This window comes from Macrotis lagotis, chromosome 1 (genome assembly GCF_037893015.1).
Source record: "Macrotis lagotis isolate mMagLag1 chromosome 1, bilby.v1.9.chrom.fasta, whole genome shotgun sequence".
Classification (NCBI taxonomy): Eukaryota; Metazoa; Chordata; class Mammalia; order Peramelemorphia; family Peramelidae; genus Macrotis; species Macrotis lagotis.
Window position 1 is genome coordinate 285,992,469 of NC_133658.1, and position 20,334 is coordinate 286,012,802.

At 37.3% G+C, this 20,334-nt stretch overlaps 1 protein-coding gene across 1 annotated transcript in view; it reads left to right on the plus strand.

Moving 5' to 3' along the window:
* LOC141505182 (guanine nucleotide exchange factor VAV2-like) overlaps positions 1-20,334 on the plus strand; it is a 447,203-nt gene that overhangs the window by 247,613 nt on the left and 179,256 nt on the right. Inside the window, exon 3 of the mRNA XM_074210759.1 lies at positions 11,205-11,263. Within this exon, the coding sequence (XP_074066860.1) occupies positions 11,205-11,263 (59 nt within the window). The remainder of the gene's footprint in view (positions 1-11,204; positions 11,264-20,334) is intronic.

The window sequence follows — 20,334 nt, forward strand, 5'->3', positions numbered from 1 at the left end:
CAACAATCACCCAGCTGTGTGGCCCTGGGCAAGCCACCCAACCCTATCTGCCCCACAACCCCCCAAATAATAATAATAAAAAATGCAAACACATCTATTTTCTAAAAATATCAGAAATCTTTATTAATAAAGGAGGAAAATCATCATTATCATCTAAAGATTTGTTGGTTGGACTGATTTTTTTTAGGTTTTTTTTTTTTGCAAGGCAGACAGGGTTAAAATGGCTTTCCCAAGGCCACACAGATAATTATTAAGTATCTGAGACTGGATTTGAACCCAGGTACTCCTGACTGCAGAGCTGGTGCTTTATTCACTATGCCACCTAGCCGCCCCAGTTGGACTGATTTTAAATGAGTTTCCTGAATCCTTAGAAAGGGCACAAAGGAAATAGAATAAAATTGAACTTATCACCAATTCTCCCAACTCCATTCTCTCCTTCCTCACCAGTTTCAGTCCAGGTTGCATGAGAACTTGTAGATTGTTTCTGGTTAAGTCCTATGGGACACTTTTTACATTTTTATTAATGAGACAGTTTGTCTTGTGGTTTGTTAAACTGTCCACCACCGTTTACAGTTGTGCCCTTTATGTGTTATATTGTATTTAGAATGTATTACCTAATCTGATCTTCAAGACAGTCTAGTACTGTGGGTAGTGAAGATATTAATTCTCTTTTTCAGATAAAGAATGTGAGACTCAGAGAAATTATATGAGTTGATTAAGCTCATGTGACTTAGTAAATGTCTGACCTCTTGAGACTCAAGCCCAGGTCTCCTTATAACCAGTTTGGACTACTCACCTTACCTCTCTAGCTTAAGCATGGGGCTATTTTACTCCATTTATATGCTCCTGGCCAGGAGGACCAGATTAGAATATTTACATCATTAGCCAAAGTTTGAATGCAGTCTCTGCTCATGAAGCAGTCAGAGTTACTGGCTTGAATGGGAATCCAGCCTCTGAAATAAGGACTGATTCAACCAATGTGTTTAGAGTTCTCTAAATCTCATAAAATGTCCTTATATTTGTAGGGTACACTAAACCTCTTAAAGGACTTTTTAACGCATTTCTCACCTTTGATTCACATAATGCCTCTATGAAAGATCAAATACTATTTTCCCTAATTGATGATTATGGAAAGTGAGATTCAGTTTTGGTGGTGATGTACCATGAGGTGCTTGGGATGAATGTATTCTTAATACTTGGTCCAAGTACTTTTCCATTAGACCTCACTGAAAGCTAATATTTGCTTTTTGAATTTTTTTTCCCTCATGATTTTTCTTTTTTGTTCTGATTCTTCTTTCATAATGTGACTAATATGGAAATAAGTTTAACATGATTGTACATGTATAACCTATATCAGATTGCTTTTCGTCTTGGGGAGGGAGGAAAGAAAGAATGGAGAGAGAAAAATTTGGATATCAAAATCTTACAAAAATGAATTTTAAAAACTATAAACTACTGGGTTTTTGTTAAAGAAAGAAACCTAGTTTTTGCAGTCTCCTCGGCAGGGGAGCCTGGCCTTCATGATGCCATATTAGACAGGATCATCCAAAATGATGGATTGGATTCGTTTCCTAGGAACTGTGTCTGTAGAATCCACAAGTTGAGAACACTGGGGCTTAATTTATGATACAGTGGTGGTTTTTTTTTCCATCTATGTACCATTCTTCCAATATCCTCTCCCCTCTCCCCCTCCTACTTCTTGTTCACTGAAATTTTAAAGAAAAACACTAACTAGAGTTAGTGGGAAGGACATTATTTGTTTGGTGAGGCATTATGAAGTTTGGTTTTTGTTACTGGTCATAAGCTAAATATTATAACCAGAAGCAAGGAAGAGAGATATTGTTCTAGTGTGAAATACAAGGAATGTTGGGAGTTTTTCATAGTCTGTGGACTTTGCTTTGAATATCCCTGATTTGGGGATGCTATGTTTTTCATCATGGTCTCCCAGGAACTAGTAGTTATTGAGTTATAAAACTATGAAATAATATTATGGTCCCTTATAACCTGTGGAGTAGTTTAGAACTATATTAGACATATTTTGTCCAGTCCCACCTCCATGCAACTTCCAAAATGATGTTTTTAAAGGACTGATTGTGTCATGTCATTCCCTAGCTCAAGAAGCCCCAGAGGCTCCCTATTAACTTTAGGATAAAATACAAATGATTCTGATTGGCCTTTAAGGTCCTTACAATCTGGTTTAGATTAATTTACCAGACTCACTCTCCTTCATTCACTCTGTTGTCTAGTTCACGCTGGCATCCTCTATATACCAACATTCCATCTCTTGTCTCACTACCTTTGTACAGGCTGCCCTCCATGACCCAAAAGGACTCCTCTTATCTCTGCCTCTGAGCATCAAAATCCTTCAGTCAAAGAGATTACTCTTAGCTTGGGGTTCATTTATCCAATTTATAAGGTATGTTTTGACTGGTACGGTGCCAATTTGGTAGAAGTCAAGTTTGTATGAATCTAACCCTTTGATAAATACACTAGAGGAACTTGCTTGTTAAAGGAAACCCATGGTGAATCCTTCATAAAATGAATACTCATCATATACTTTTACTGCTCCAGTTGAGTCTTTTGTGTGTTGGGTGTGTTTCATACCACATTTGTGGTTTGGATCATTCTTTCCTTAGATCTCACATAACCCTATACTGGAAGCCTGGAGCTTCTAAAGAGATCAGGGGGTTTTGGACTCTCCAGGGTGCAACCAAATCTTATTCACAGACTTAAGATTTGAAAGGATCTCTCGTGTCATCTAGTTCCATTTGTACCTGATGCCCCTTAATAAGGAATTAACCAGCTTCCTATGGAAGGCTCTCAGGCAGGGAAAACTTCTCTTAAGAAGTAGCCCATTTGATCTTGGGCAACTTTAATTACCAGAAAACTCTTCATATTGATCCAGAACTTATTGCTTCTTGTTCCTTTCTGTGGGACAGTTTATAACAAGTGTAATTCCTCTTCCTTATGACAGCATATCTGAAAACTTGTCTTGTTTCTGTGTCCTAAAGCCCTAGCAGAAGCCATGAAAGTGCAGGGTTTTGGCAGTGGTGCACCAGGATGGAAAATTGCATGCTTCAATTTCTTCCTTTTTCTTCATGTTGGGTCAGGTTGAACTTTAACATCAAATAACTTTCTGACAGTATCCCTGCAGGAATAATTCAAGTCAGGTTGAGTAGGGGGCAGTCAAATGTCTTCATCTTTCTGACTGAGAAAGTGACCTAGCAACCCAGACCAGTGATTGGGGATGATCTCAATGGGAACTTTTACCCACTTGCCTTGATTTGACTGCCCTTGTGCAGAGCAGATATTTTTCAAGTGTACTAAATTCTCTTTTGGGGAATTGTGCCAAGTCTCTTCCCATCCAGTGAGGTGGTAGTCTTTGGATGGCTGTGGCATCATAGGATCATAGTATTAGAAAGAAATTTAAACAGGGAATTTTAAGATCCTCATTTTATAGATGAGGAAACTTGAGGCCTCAAAAGATTAAGTGATTTGCTTAAACAAGATTTAACTTCTGTTTTTCTGTCTCTGAATCCCATAGATCCCAAAAGTGATGATAGAGATGAGATTTAAACTCCGGTCTTCTGAATCTAAGGGCACCTTGGTAGCATGGTGAATATAGTGGGGGGTGATTTGGAGGTTGGTGGAGGCTTATGAAAACATTTCTATTTTATCCTATAGGTGATTACTATTTATGTGCTGACCACCAAAGAGCAGCTTTAATTAAAGATATCTATGAGCAGTTAGGTGGTACAATGAATAGTACTGGGTTTGGAGTCCAGAAAAGTTACCTTCTTGAGTGCAAATATGGCCTCAGACACTTTCTGGCTATTTGACCTTGGGAAAGTTGCTTAACCCTGTTTGTTTCAGTTTCCTCATCTTAAAATTAGTTGAAGAAAGAAATGGTAAATCACTTGCATATCTTTGCCAAGAAAACCCTAAATGGGGTTATGAAGATTTGACACAACTGAAAAACCTGAATCCAAATCCAGTACTTGAAATTAAAATTATTTTATCCTTCTTGGAGAAACTGTTCATTTCAATAGCAGGGAATACAAGGACCTAGTGATGGGTTACTTGATGGAAAAATTATTTATGAATTTGTTTCTATGAGGTAATTTAGTGAAAAACAAATTGGATTTCTGTTCTTGCCCATACTGTTCCTTTTTTTTTTTTTTTTTTTTTTGCTTTGTCTTTCTATTCTTCTTTTAAATCCAAATACTAGCCTAGTTTCAGGACATATCTGAATCCATTCTCTTCTGGGAAGTCTTCAATTACTTCAATCCACATTGCCATTAGGTAACCAGTAACCACCCCTTAGATGGTTTTTACTGACAACTGCTCTGGGAGCTAGAAGCTAATATTATCTCCATCCTATAGAAATTTAAGCAGATTGAGAGAGAATTTCTATAAGAACACTCACCAAATAAGTGCCTGAGGTCAAGATTGGAGCTCACTTCTTGGCTTTCAGGTCAAGTCCTCTGTCTTCTATACCAGAGGTGTCAAATCCAGTGCAGTTGGGAAATGTTGAACAAACTAAAAATATATATAATATACTACATAGATAATGTTAATTTATAGTTTTCTAACTCAGCATGCTGCTTGCAGGGATCTATTTCTATTTGAATTTGATATACTTATACTACACCATTTACTATTATTACTTTAAGATTTACATACCTGATATGGAGCTTATTATATTTTCCCCCAAACTTGCCTTTCTTTCTAATTTTAGCCTGTCTCTCTGTTTACTCAAGTTTGTAACTTTGAAGTTATTTCTATCTCTTCTTTCTCTATAACCTATCCTATCTAATCAGTTGCTAAGTCTTGCTAATTCTACCTCTTCAATTTCTCCCATATTCATTTCCTTAACTCTATTCATACATAATATTATTATCTACCTGGATCTTTGTAATACTCTTTTAAGAGGTCTTCTCTCTCTTCTCATTTCTCTCTCCCCTCCAATCTATCCTTCATATTACTGCCAGAGTAAATTTTTGAACATAGAAATCTAGCTATGTCATTCCTCTGATCAAAAGTTGCCTCCTAAGTAAGATGTTTACTCCTTTCCCTGGCATTCATAGTCCTCCATTATCTTCTTACCTTTATATTCTTATAACCCCCATGCTTTTCCCCCCAATAGTTTGTCTACTATCTGAATTCATCTGTCTCTGTGCCTATGTTTACATTCTTATTCCCTCTTATTCCCTCAAATGTATAATTCCCCCTTTACCTGTTGATTATCTATCCATCCTTTAATGAACAACTCAAATGTACTTGCTAATTCTCCTGTTTGGTAGTGACCCGTCCTCTCATTTCTCTCTAATTATGAACTGTTCTTTATCATAGTTTTATCAATCAATCAGCAGGCTTTTAAGGTCTTCCTCTATGTCAGATACTAAATGCTGAGGAGAATCAAGAAAAAATAATCCCTTTCTTTCTTCAGTGACCCTATACATGAGTGGAGGAGACAACATATAAATAAATGGACATAGACTAGATACAGGCAGAGCAGATGGAAGATAATCTTAGAGGAGATGGTGCTAATCATTGTCAAGGACAAAGGCTCCCTGTAGAAGGTGGGAAATGAACTGACTTGTAAAGGAAGTCAGGAATTCTAAGATGGAAAGGTGAAGAGAGAGAGAACATGGGGATGGGAGTAAGGGTGAGGCAGCAGTAAGAAGACAGAATGTGTGTGTGTATGTGTGATTTCTATTAGACTATAACTTATTACCGCATGAAAGAAGACAGTTGGCATCTCTTATATTTTGGATTGTATTTGGCATTAAATGATAAGCATTTAATATTTGTTAAATTCTAGGTATCTGTGATCACTCTTCTTGACACTTTATTGCCTTTTGTTCTTTATTTTTCTGTTTATTAGTTGTAAGTCTTCTCTGGCCTTTGAACTCAGGCAGCCAGGAAACAGAGTGAATAGAGCACTGGATTTGGAATCAAAAAGACCTGACTTGGCCTCATGTCTTTTGTGTAGTTTTTAAAGTGTTACTGTCTTATGGGAGACACACAGGTGAGTCAGGAGGACAGGAAAATGGAAGTTCAAATTTGGCCTCAAACACTTGACTCTTATTAGCTGTATGACTTTGGACAAGTCACTGAACCCTGATTGCCTCACATCCAGAGCCATTTCCAATTGTCCTGATTCATATCTGGTCACTGGACCCAGATGACTCTGGAGGAGAAAGTAAGATTGGTGACTTAACAGCACTATTTCGCTCAAATCCAATTCATGTGCTTGTCATGGCATCTGCCTCCCTGATGTTGTGATCCTCTTTAAAAATGATGTACAAATATTAATTGACCTTGTCTGCTCATTTAATGATTGGTTCTCAAAAACTGATGAGTTTGGAACTTGTGAATTCACTTTTTTGTATTTGAAGTATCTTTATGCATGTGCATTTCTGATGATTTGATTCATAAAGGGAATAAGATTTTAAAAGAGAAACAGATTTTAAAAAAAGACCTGAGTTTAAAATTCTGCTTCAGGTACAATTAGCTTCATGTCTTTCCCAACTTTCTTAAGTTGTTTAATTTGGAAAATGGGGATAAAAAGGCACCGAATCCTCATCCTTATTTTTGTAAGGATCCAATAAAATAACATGCAAAATGATCCACAAACCTTAAAGCATTTGTCAATTAATAAACATTTATCAAGTGAAATATATGTGCAAGGGAGTTATTGCTGTAATTATCATTAACTGAAGATTTTCCTTTTTTTTAAACCTCCCTTCAGCTAGGTGGTGCAGCAGATAGAACACGGTGCTTAGAACCAGTAGGACCCGAGTTCAAATTCCTCAGATATTTATTAACCATATGACCCAGATCAAGTCACCTAACCCTGTTTGCTTCATTTTTCTTATCTCTGAAGATCATGTGAAGATTATGAGAGATTGAATTTGTCAAGTACTTAGCTGTCTTGATATATATGGTAGACTTTTAATAGATTTCCTTCCTTCCCTCCTTTCCTTTTCCCTTCTTTCTTTCTTTCCTTCCCTCCTTCCACCCTTTCTTCATTTCCTCCTTCCCTCTTCTCCTTCCTTCCTTCCTTCCTTCCTTCCTTCCTTCCTTCCTTCCTTCCTTCCTTCCTTCCTTCCTTCCTTCCTTCCTCTCTTCCTTCTTTCCTTCCCTCCTCCTTTCCTTTTCTTCCCTTCTTCCTTCCTTCTGCTCTTTGCCCTCCTTGAAATAGCTGAGTCCAAATGAACTAGTTTTTTCTTCTATAAAGTGTGATTTTCATGAAATCTTCATTAGAGGGCACCAACCAAAGGAAGCAGCTAAATGAAACCAACAAAACCCATATTTGCCATTTGTTTATTTGGGGAAAGGTGTTAAATGAGGGAATGTTTTACATTTCTGAATCTTATTCTTAGAATAGCACTGGGGAGAATATCTCAGCCCTTATTTAGCAGAACAACAGATGAGTCCTCAGGCTATGTGAGTTTCCCTAGTCCAATGACTTGAGTTGTCCTGACATGAAGGCCTTTAACTGCATAATTTTATTTCCTTGATAAGTATTAATCTTCTTAGACAGAGTTTCATACACTTGGGCTCAGTTATCTTGGACTGGGGCAATTTGTGGGTGCTCTATGGGGATCTCTGGTTCTCTTTGGGGACATTGCCTCTCATCCCCCCCCCCCCAATCACATTAGAGTCAGAAAAATGAAGCAGTTGAGGATGGGCCACCCTTGGGGAGCACACATTTCTTTCCTTGTCACATCTCAAAGCCAGGATGAAACAGAGCAAAAGCAGCTGGCAAATCTCTGGCCTCAGCTGCCTGAGGTCAGAGGATGGTTTTTCTTCCTGTTTGGTAAATTTAACCCCATTTAAGCATCAGCCTTTGCTTAATAACACATATTCACCACTGACCTCTTTACAAACTGTGAGTGACAGTTCACATAGCCAAGTGGAAATGTAGCCCAGTGGCATAGGAGCTCTGGAATCAGCCTCTATGTTAGAGAAAGCCACTACAGCTGAACATCCCAATGATTTCATGGAGAATTTTCCTCCTGGGCTGAATAGAAGGCAGAACATGGCTTTATTTTATTTTACTTTTTAAGAGCTCAGTCTTTGTGTCTTGCAGTTTTCATCTTTAAAACTTATATGAGAACAGATTCAAGGGTATTAGCAGTATGGTTTGTTCAACTGTCCAAAATGTATTTATCAAATATACTCAAAACCAAGAACAGTTATAAATAAATACTACCCTTAATTGCATTACAAGTACATTAAATACGTGTTAGGAGCTACGGTTAGGCCATCTCCATGGTAAAATTATTGGCTGCTATCTAAGGAAATAGAGAAAATTCCAACAATAGAATCCTGTTTTTAGATGGATTCAAAAAATATCTCTAATCCCCCATCCCCCACTCATCCCAGTCATAGTCCTTATAAATCAGATACTGGGTTTGGAATAGCTGATTTCCAATATACTTTCATTGTACCTCCAATATTCTTTTGTGTTTGTGTTCTAAGTTGTTGTTCTGCTCTGATATTCTTTGGGTAAGTATATCATGGCAATTGGAAAATAAATTAATTCTAGGCTATACCATTGTTATAATTCATGGTTGGGATTAGATTTAATCTTCCTGCTTTAGAGCTATGAGAGCAGCATAGAATATAGAGCTGAAGAGATACCTTAATGATCTTCTAGTCATTCATAAAGTGATCGTTTTCTTTTGTCCCTGCTTGATGTTTTAACAATATATGTAACTAGACAATATATGTAGTATTCTACACTGATGAATAAAAAGTTAGACATAGTTTCTGATAATTAATTCATTTTATTAATCATACTCAAATTAATTAATAAAAAGGGTCAGTGGCACTCTTGAATGTCAAAGACCCCTCAATAAACCCACTCAATGCTTATATATGTCCTTGGAAGAATGGGTGTTCCTGAGGGTGGATCAATTCTGATTGGTTAACAAATAATAAAAAAAATGAATATTATAAAGAGAGGTGGGCTTATTCTAATGAGGTGCTAGGAAACTTGACTGATCACTCAATCTTGGACAAAAAGATTTTTCTATTATCCAGAATGTCCAATATCCCTCCTAGGGCAATCTAGATGGGGGGGGGGGGCTCTTCTGCTCAGATATGGCTAAGTTGAATAAGATGAGCCAAAATTCATCTTAGTTTAAATTCTTTGTAAGGTTCTTCTAGTTGGGTGGGGAAACAACTCCAAGATTCCATCCTATCATCTGTCCTGCCCTTCAGAGATCCAAGCTTTGAATTGATATTCAAATGAGGAAGGGAAAAAATCCTGAATCTCCCTAATATCTGGTTATTTAATAATCATTTCTCTCAACATCCATAGGCTTCTACTTTTATAATGAAGGGAGTCAGGCATGTTCAGTATGATACAGCATTCAAGTTCATTTTTTTGTTCCTTCTGTTTATATTATGGTCAGTGTGGATCTTGTTTTTCTGATTCTGCTTCTTTCTGCATCAGTTTATATAATTTTTTTCATGTTTTTTTGAATTCTCTGTTCCTCATGCATAGCAATATATACCATTATATTCATGTATCATTTATTTAGCCATTCCCTATTCAATGGACAATAATTTTGTTTCTAGTCTTTGTTACACCAAAAAGAGATGGCTGTGAATATTAATAATATTAGTAGTAGTTAACATTTATGTAGCATTTTATTATGTGTCATTTTATGTCATTTGATCCTCACAGCAACTCTGGGAAGTAGGTGCTATTTTACAGATGAGGAAACTGAGGCAAAGCACTGATGTTTTAATATTGCCGATCTTTTATTGTCTTTTATCTTTTCACATTGCATACCTAGGAGTAGGCTCTTTGGATCTAAGAACAGGCAGATAATGTCTGGCACTGCCACAGCAACTTTGAAATTCAATAAATCTAGGAGCTTTTTAAGGGTGAACTAGTTACATGTTTGACCAAATATAGTAGGCTAATTTTTACATTGATAATTTTCTATGGTCTAGGAATGATGTTATAAATATTCAAATGGTCCTTGGCAGAAAAAAAGGTTTCCTATCCCTGATCTAAGATAATGGACATTTCGTTCACTTTTTCATTTACATAATTTCAAATTATTTTTCAGAATGGTTGGACTAATGTAACAATTTATACCAAGAATGTAATAGTCTACCTGTCTTATTGAAGTTCCCATAACAGTGCTTATTTCCATCTTTTGTCATCTTTGTCAATTTTCTGGGTGTGGAAAGAATCTAAAAGTTGCTTTGATTTGTTTTATTGTTAGTGATTTTGAATTACCTTCCAAGTGGTCATTAATAGTTTGCAATTTTTCTGTGAACTGTTTAACTCATATCCTTTGTTTATTCATTGAAAACAACTTAGTTTTGAAAGTGATCAATGTATATTTGATCTCCTCCAATGCTCTACATAGCTTCAGATCACAGTCATAAGAGCATGGATTATTTAGCTTTCAAAGACTGATTAGTACTGTGTGGGACTTTGGGTAAATTATGTATTCTCCTTATGACTCATTTTCTTCATGATTTCTGGGAACTTCTCCTCTCCCTTCCATCATACTCTTTTTTTAAGGCTTTTTGCAAGGTAATGGGGTTAAATGGCTTGCCCAAGGCCACACAGCTAGGTAATTATTAAGTGTCTGAGGTCAGATTTGAACTCAGGTACTCCTGACTCCAGGGCTGGTGCTCTATCCACTGTGCCATCTAGCCAGCCCCATCATACTCTTTCAAAGACATGTGAGGGACTATATAAAGGGTATTTGGAATATTCAGGAGAATAATTGAGTAGTGATTGAGAATGGAGAAAGGTTAAGGAAAGGCTAGCTGTAAACTTTCCTTTTAGAAAATCCCTTTGTGTTTGGATCAGTGTCTCCTGAATGACACAATATCACAAAGAAAAGTGACCTGGTGAATCATTATATCACTGTCTTGATGTGATGTCTTCTAGACCTTGAAAATTTTTCTGGGCCAGGCTTTGGTTTGAAATGTCAAAGCTTGTCTTATCGAGAAGATCAGACATGCAAAGTAATTTACTAGTTAAGTCATCATTGTCTTTCATATACATACATATATATATATATATATATATATATATATATATATATATATTACATATAAACTGTCTCATGCCAACAGTTTTGTACAGCTATAAAACATTTTACTGTTATTTTCTATTTCTTGGCAAATTACAAAAGCATCTCTTTTGCCTTTCCCCTCAGGTCATCTCTGCAGTGTCTAGACTCTCTCTGCACAGTATTGCACAGAACAAAGGAATTAGGTAAGTTTTTGCTGTGCTCAATAAATGATAAAGCTGTGTGTGTGTGTGTGTGTGTGTGTGTGTGTGTTTATCACTGTCTGCTGCTAACCCAGCTTGTCGCAGTCTTTGGAATTTTAAGCAAACATCTTACAGTCTGGTCTTTTATCATTATATTTTCATTGTGTCTTAGAATTACCTTTTGACTTCCATTCAAAAAGACTAGGCAAGTGGGGGGAAATAACCTTCAATTCACACCAGGGAAATCTTGCAAGCATGTTTCTTATGACTACAAAATCTCTTTCGATTTAGGTAATGAGATCAGCAAATTAATCCTGTCACAGATCATTGCCTATATAAATGCATTGGAAAGATCAGGAAGGTTTTAGTGTGAATCAAGTAGCCTCCATTTTTGTAGCTATCAGGGGACAGATGGATGGACCTGATCTTATTGGAATTTTAATGGCCTTCTAACTGGGGCTGTAATCCTAACATTGTGAATAAACCATAGACTCAGAGCTAGGAAAATCTCACCTACTATTTCTGGTTGTGTGATTCTGGGCAAGTCATGTAATCTCTTTGAGCCTCAGTTTCTTCATCTGTAAAATGAAGTGGGTGAACTGTAATGGCTTATAAGATCCATTCCTGTTTTAAATTAAAGATTGTGTATATGTGCGTGTAAGTGTGTATATATGCATATAAATTTATAGTTATTCTGTAGTTATATATACACATTTGTTTAGATGTATATGTATGGTGTCTGTAAATTCATGTGTTTGTGTGGGGAGAGAGAGAGAAGAAGAATGGGAGGGTGGGGTAAGAAAGAAGGGATGGAGGAAGGGAGAGAAGTATCTGAGTTTTTAGAAGGATGTGGTCAGGAGTGTGTTGTCAATTCTCATTGAATTGTGAGAGCTGATTGTTAATTTTCAGTATGAGCATTTGCACCTCAGATCAGGGCTTGGTCTTTGCATTTTTATTGATAGTCTAGACTTTAAAAAGCAATGAAGAAAATAGTAGTACTGCAGATTAAACTTAAAAGTATTTCATGACTACCCCTCCTTTCCTCCAATGCTCTTCCTCCCAATCCCTGGCAGCCAGTTGTTAAATATTTAGTAGCATATCATTGGATACAGTTCAGAATTTGCCTTCTTAGAGACTGAGAGACACAATGACACAGATCTATTTGGAAACCAAATGAGTTAAATATGGAATGAAAGAGGAAAAGGTATTTGCATCAGATGCAGATCCAGGAGGAGAGGTTTCAGTTCATAGTTGGAATACAGACCAGGAGAGTGATTTTGTGTTCACTGCTCAGAACGATGCAAGTGATACAAAATAAGGTCTTTTTTGAGTCAGACTGCACAAAAGAAAACTTATTTGGAGTGTACCTGTGTGATAAGCTATGTGTATGTTGAGAGAGCTACAAATCTGTATTTCTATTCATTTCTACATATTGAAAGAGTTACTAGATTGTATGTATGCATGTGTATACTATATATATATATATATATATATATATGTATGTATATCGTGAATGGACTTTAAAATTAGAAATCCACTGAAATTGATGTTGATTTGTGGCAAAATTCTAGAACACATAATTAAAGTTGTGATTAATGAACACCTAGAAAAGAAATAAGATTCACAACTCACCAGTATGTCCTCATCAAGAACAGGTTGTGTCAGACCAATGTAATTGCTTTTTTTATTTTTGACAGGGTTGCTATAATGTTACATCTGGGGATGCTGCATGAAATATAGTTTGACTAGGACTTAGAAGCAAGCGTATAAGAAAGACTCACATGATCTTGTTGTAAATACAATGGAGAAAACTGAACCAGACAGCAGTTCAATTAGGAAGATTCTGCCCTGGTTGAATTGGTGAAGATGTAAAAAGTAATCATTAATGATTCAGTACCACTATAGAGAAACAGTGGTCTAAGTTCCTGTCCTATTTTAATCATTATCTTGGATAAAGGTACAGATGGATTTATAAGATTTGTAAATAGACAAAAGTCAGGTTGATAGCTGCCATGTTGGATAGTTGAGCCAAACATCTAAAAGGGTCTGAACAGGAAAGAATGTTGGAAAGAATCTCATAAAATGAAATGTAATAGGAACTACAATAGGAATAAACATAGCATCTTAGGTTAAAATATATGACTTCACAACTACAATATGGAGAATGTTAACTAGAGAGCGATCTCAAAAAGATCTAGGTATTGAATGTGAGTCAAATCTAGGAGTCAAATATAAGTTTTTTGTGTGACATGGAAGCCAACTCCATCATAGGCAACTTTAAGAGAGACCTAGTGACTCAATATTTTAGTGTTTAATATTAATATTTAATATTCTAGTACCTAGAATATTTTGCCTCTAGTCTGATCACTTCTAGAATGTTGAGTTCATTTCTGAGAGTGTGGCATGGATCATGGAATGATGGATCTGGAGTCAGGAAAACCTGGCTCCAAATCCCTCATTTGGAGCTGTGTGAGTATGGGCACATAGATCCTATGCCTCAGTTTTCTAATCTACAAAATGGGCATTGGGCAACTAGGTGACAAAATGAATAAAACACTGGGCTTGGAGTCAGGAAAACCTTGGTATAAATTACTACTTATGTGACCCTGGACAAGTTGCTTAACCCTGTTTGAGTCAGTTTTCTTATCTGTAAAATGAGTTGGGAAAGGAAATGACAAACTACTCCAATATCTTTTCCATGAAAATTTCATATGAGGTCAAGAAGAGTTGGTAATGATAGAAATTACTAAACCACAACAAAAATGTGTTTGACAAAATTTTCAGTTAGGTTCCTCATAGAATTAATTTGAGCCTCAAGTGAGATTATATATACATATATATATATATATATATATATATATATATATATATAGTATTTTTTCCAACGCTAAAGTGTTATATAATCTCCAACTAATTGTGATTAATGCCACATTTTTGGCAGAACACTGACAGGATGGGAAGGGTTCAGAGGAAGACAACTAAGTTCATGAGGAACTTTGGCGATCACATCATACAAGCATCAGTTGAAGAAGCTAAGCAGTGAAGATTTAGGGAATGTAAGAATTGCTTTTGTAAAGTTTTTGAAGGACTGTTAAATATATTAGATGGATTAGATTTATTCTACTTGACCCTGGATGAGAAAACTTAAGAGGACTTGGGTAGAAATCATAGAGAGACTAATTTGGGATCCTATGAAGAGCAAGCTTGCTAATAATTAAAAGTTATTCAAATAAGAGAATGCCTCCAAAGGTGGTGGTGAGTGTTCCCAATCACTGGAAGTTTACAAGCAGAGGTAAGATAGATGGTCAGTATTATAGATTGGCCTGCTAAGAAACAGGGATGTGAAACTCAGATGAAATTATGGATATTCATGTTGTTTTTAACTCAGGCTTCCAGTCTGATGAAGGTTTTGATCTCTGAGTTTTCTACTACATTCTTGAGCTAAAACAATGTTTATAGAGGGGTTTGCTGCTAAATATTTAACAACTAGGCTCTCCTTTAAAGAAATATACAGACACTTTAAAATCTAAACTCATTCTTAACACTTTCTTAAGTCTAGACAATCAACAAAACAATAATCAGGGCCAATTTTGTATGTAGCCTTTGCTATTCCTGGATTGTAAATACTCACACTAAAAATTTAACAATAGACTCTTACAAGCCAAAGCTTGCTCCACGCCGCCCCCCATCTCTGATAGGAAGTGACTTGCCCCATGATCTCATAGCTAGTTTATAGCAGGACAGCCACCCACAAACACCATCACCACTTTGACCACCATTAATTGAAACAATACAGCACTTTGATGTTTGCAAAAGTTCTTATCTTATGGTTTAATTTCCACTATGAACCTGTGAGGCAGCTGCTACTATTATTAGTCTCATTTTGCAAAGGAGGTATATGGTTTGTCAAGAATTATAGAGCCAAAGCTAGAACCCTGTTTCACTGCCTTTAGAGTCCTTTCTGCCTGTAGTGTTGGTGCAGAAGTCACATTCTCTAAGCACAGCAGCAAATACTATACACAAGTGAGCTGGCCTTAGTAAGTAGGGTTGAATAATTTTCTCATGCTTCCACAACAGAGTGTGAGAACTTTTTTAGGTAATTTAAACAATCTGGTGTCTGTCAGGAATACATTCAAAAACCACTAACTAAGCTCTTTGTCTGAGACCAGCTCTAATGGTATTAATTAAGAAACATTTTTAGCTTGGCCCGGCTTTCAAACTTGAACTGGAAATCCTGGAATCTCTGTCTCATCTTCCTTTTCATAAGACCATTAGGTTTAGGCCTGGGAGAGACTTTAAAACTCCCTCTCCCCCACTTCCCCCCCCCCAACTCCATAGTTTAGCTCCTTGACTTTACAATATGAGGAAATGGAGAGGCAAAGAGGTCCAGGTAGCAAGTGGCTGGGTTGGCATTAGAGCCAAGATCCTCTGACTTCCAGTTTTCTTTCTGTCTTGCAGCTTGTAAACCTCTAGAGAGCCCAGCTCTACTTCTGATGCAGTGCCCCTCCCTCTCCCACCCCACTTTAAAAATGATCATTTTAACAACCCCTGCACTTTGCATAATGAGATGATTTACCATAAGAGTCTCATTATACATCCCACTGGCTGACGAATTGGCAGCTTAATCTAAAAATACTGCTTGGGGTCCAGTGGGGCAGTAGGTGGGGTTGGAAGGGAGAGCTTTAGAGAGTCTGGCTCACCTTCTCTCTCTCTCTCTCTCTCTCTCTCTCTCTCTCTCTCTCTCCATATATAAAACCTTGTTTGAGGGAAAATTCTCTTTGCTTCTTATGGCCTTAAACAGAAATACCAATGTGGCTAAGTCTGGCCTTTTATTTCAGGAACTGGTCAGGCCCCGAAGGTTTCATGATCTAGGAGCCCAGTTTAAGCTGATATAAAAGGCTAGATGTGATCAATGGGGATATATTTTACTTGTCATGGAAGAGGATATTGGTCTGTGAACATACCCCATCCAAAAATAAGAAAGGGAGAGCAGATGATGTTCATGGTTTATTTCTTCCAGCAGTTTTCCTGAATTGTCTGGTAGCTACTTTCTAGACATGTCAACTTTGGCCCCTTTCACAGGGTAATTCAGTTATCTATCAAAACAGTTATGCAGAAGTGACAGGGTTATTTCCAAGAGCAATTTTCCAAAAGGGATGAAGGAAAGATCCCAGATAATGGATTGTTTTGCTGTCCTGGGGCTCAGATTTGCCTTTGCACTTGTCTCCAGCTACATCTGGTACATTCCTGGGAGTGGGGGTGGGGGGGAGATTGTGGGGTTAAGATTTCAGCACTGGATTTTCTGTTGGGAAGGAAGGCAAGTGTGGTTTGCTATGCATTTTTTTCAAATAGACACATGCCCATGTTGCTAACACTAGACTTGCCTCTCATCCTAGACTGTTTGCTGGATCCTTGAGAGATGACACTTATTGCTAGGTCACTCTTGCTCCTAATTAAAGATCTAAAAGCCCTTTTGAGGAGTAAAGGGTAAGACAACAGCACACTAAAATCTTTCAGGTTGTCCAGGATTCTTTTAGTTCAGTCCAACTTAGGGAATCAACCAACAAACATTTCTTAAGAATCTCTTATTGGCCAGGCATGAAATTGGATTCTGAAGGTACAAAGATAAAACGGAAATCTTTGCCTTTAAGGATCTTAAATTCTATAAGGAAGGAAACCTGATTTGTCTCTTTAGTACACTTCAAGGAAGTAATTCTATTGTTATTCGTCTACATATTTTTCCACTGATGGAATGAAGGTGTGACAAATGGCACAGCATCCCTAGTCCTTCAAGAGCTAAAGTTGAGGGTTACCCTTAGGACAATAGAGAGTTAGATGGTGGATGTGGATAGGCAACAACATATTACCAACTAAGAATTAGAGAAGAAAGGGAAACAAGGTAAAGGATGTCATTAGGTATATTTGAGCAGAAAAGAAGGTGGGCCAATCAGGTGGTAAAAGCAAGGGAAATACTGATGGGGGAGAAGAGAATAAAAGGGAGGGCCCTGCACTAAGCACTTAACAAATATCACATTTGATAATTGACTGGCAGTGCAAATATTCCATTGGCATCCAATAAGGTAAATAACTCAAGAGGGATTCTCTTAGTACATCTTACATAGAATTTTAGGAAGATGCAGATTAGGATTGAATATGGTAAGAAAGCATGGATGACCTGTATCCCTTGGGGGGATTTATACATCTATGGAATCCTAGATCCATTCAAGTTATGGAAAATAGATGGGGCAGGACTGTGAAGTTTGCAGAATTGACTTTGATACCTTCCCCCTTCTCCATTTTTGTTCCCACTTTACCTCCTTCCCATTTCCAGTGTCTCAAAGTCTTTTCTCTTTCTTACCCATCCAAACCTGCTCTAATGAACTCTTCATTATCCCATTTGGGATACTAGATTGGTTTGCCATTTTCTTCTCCAACTTATTTTACAGATGGGGAAAGTAAGGCAAACAGTCATCAGATGACTTTCCAAAGGTCACATCACTAGTGAATAATTTGAACTCAGGAAGATGAGTTTTTTTTTTATTCTAAGTCTGACACTTTATCCACTGTAGCATCTGGTATTTATTCAAGTGAATAGAGCTCAATTTAATTTTACTCTGTTAGCTTCTATAGAGGAAGGCCAGAATCATAATTTAAATGCCTTATAATGATACAGTAGAAGGCACTGGCTTTGGTGTCAGAAGACTTAGGTTTCAATCTCCCCCTAATGCTTACTAATTTTGTGACTATTAGCAAGTAGTTTGCCTCTCTAAGTCTCAGCTTCCTCTTCTATAAAAAGGGAGGGGGACTAGAAAGTTTCTCAAAGACCTTCTGGGGTTAGCATTATGAACTCTATAAAATCCTGTTCATATAACTTTGGTCAAGTCACTTAACCCTGTTTACCTCAGTTTCATCATTTATAAAATGAACTGGAGAAGCAAATGGCAAGCCACTGCAGTATCTCTGCCAAGAAAACCCCAAATGGACTCTGACACGGATACAGATATGACTGAATAGCATCTGACATGAGTGGAAGAGAGATCAGGATTTTTATCATCTTTTGCCTGGAGTTCTATTCCATCTTCAAGCTGTTTAACATCACCTTTTCAGTCTTCCTTCCTCCTCATGCTCTTTGTTCCAGCTAAACTGGATCTTCTGTATCCTTCAGATATGTACCTTGTGTTCTGCCCTTGTACCTTTGCAACGTTCAATTCTTAAGAGTTCCTGTATTATCCTTCCCAATCTTTTTCCTTCTGAATTTCTCAGTCCTTCAAATGGCAACTTGAAAGCTTCCTTGCTTGAATCAGCAATCACTAACAGTCTTCCTTGAAGGAACCCTCCTATTGCTTCATTTTGTACTTTACTGCATTTGCTATGTGTTAGCAAGCAAAAAGTATTTCCTAAGTGCTGCTTATTTCTTAGGTATTAGGTAGGACTAGCATCTCTGGTGTGAGGGATGCTCAGGTCTTTTCAGGGCTGCTTATCCATTTCTAGTTTCCACCTTCATCCAACTCTCACCTGGGGCTCCAAAAAATTGTAGCATGGACAGCAGTCACTGTTTCAGAAGATGAGCTAAATGTGGTTGAGGATAACCTCAAACCCATCAGTAAGTTAGGAAGATGTCTACCCTACTCATGTGAAGACTTCCCCTAGTAGAATGGGTGAATGAGAACAATTTATTCTAAGATGGCTGAAGTAGATGCTCTGGGGTGTTTAGTATCTGATTAGGCATTGATAATGCCAAGATCATTCATTGCACTCTGGGCCATCACTAATCGTATTGACTTTTATCCTTTCACTGGACTTCTATGATTCTGGAAGAAACAGTGAGGCTGATACAGTTGATGCACAAGTGTAGATGTTACTCCATGATGTCATTAGTCCTCTTTTTGAAAAATGAAGGTTGAGCAACAACTAAGAAAACAAAGACAGAATGAAGCGCCTCTTCTCACAAAGTATATTGCAGCTATCAGACTTAAAGCTTCCTGAAAGGCAGAGACTGGGACTTTGTATTTCTTGGTACAGTTCTTAATAAGTATTTTCTAAATTGAAATAAATTATTTCTCAGTTTCTGAGCTTGTGGGGTCCTTATTAGGAGTAGCATTCCTTTCTACAGGTTTCCATCTGGGGAGATTTCAGGTGCCATTCATGCCAAGGTTTCCCCCAGCTGTTCAGTAATCTCTCTGAGGAGACCCTATGCCTTCAGTCAGAGTTGGGATTCAAATAAATTAACAACTGGTTCACCAAACTCAACATAAAATTAGGTATCTGTGCAAACTAACTGAATCTCACTTCTGCTGAGAACCCTGATTACAAGTACTATTTTAACAACTGGTTTGATGAACTCAGCATAAAATTAGGTATCAGTTCTCCTGAGCTGGGTGCGAACTGGCTGAATCCTACCACTGCCTTCAGCTCCAGATAATGGGAGGAAAAAAAATAGGAATTCAATATTACTACTGAAATCCCCCAAAGTTGAAGGTGATGTTTTCAGTGCCCCAAATACTGAGTAATTTTAACTGTTTGGGGCTTTAGTTTCCTCATATTTCCCAATGATGGGAGTACACCTTTAAAAGTACCTTCCAGCGTTCATTTTATGAGCTAAGAAGGTAAGGGGGCATCAGAATTGGAGTATGTGTGTGGGGGGGGGAGGTGGTTGTTGGTAGGAAACAAGACAGGAAGGTTTTTTCTCTTTACCTTTCAGTTACAAAATGAGCGAGGAAACAATTTGAAATGAATAGTACCATGGAATTTTTTCAATAAAAGCTACAGGTGAAAAATGACATGAGAATAAAGGAAGAAAATAAAACCAAACAGTCCAGATGATAGGTTTTTTCAGTTCATAAGTATTCCTTATTTCTGATGTATACCTGGTCTTGTGCTAGATGGTATAGGGATTACAAATAGCAAAAATTATGTCATATATTTCCTAATGTTTGCAGAGCACTCTGATTATAATATTATCATCAAAATTATTCATATCTTGCAAATGTGGAAATTTGGACTCAAAGAGGACAAATTAGTTTCCTATGGACACACAGTTTGCAGGTCTTGAAACATTGATTCCAGCTGGGTCT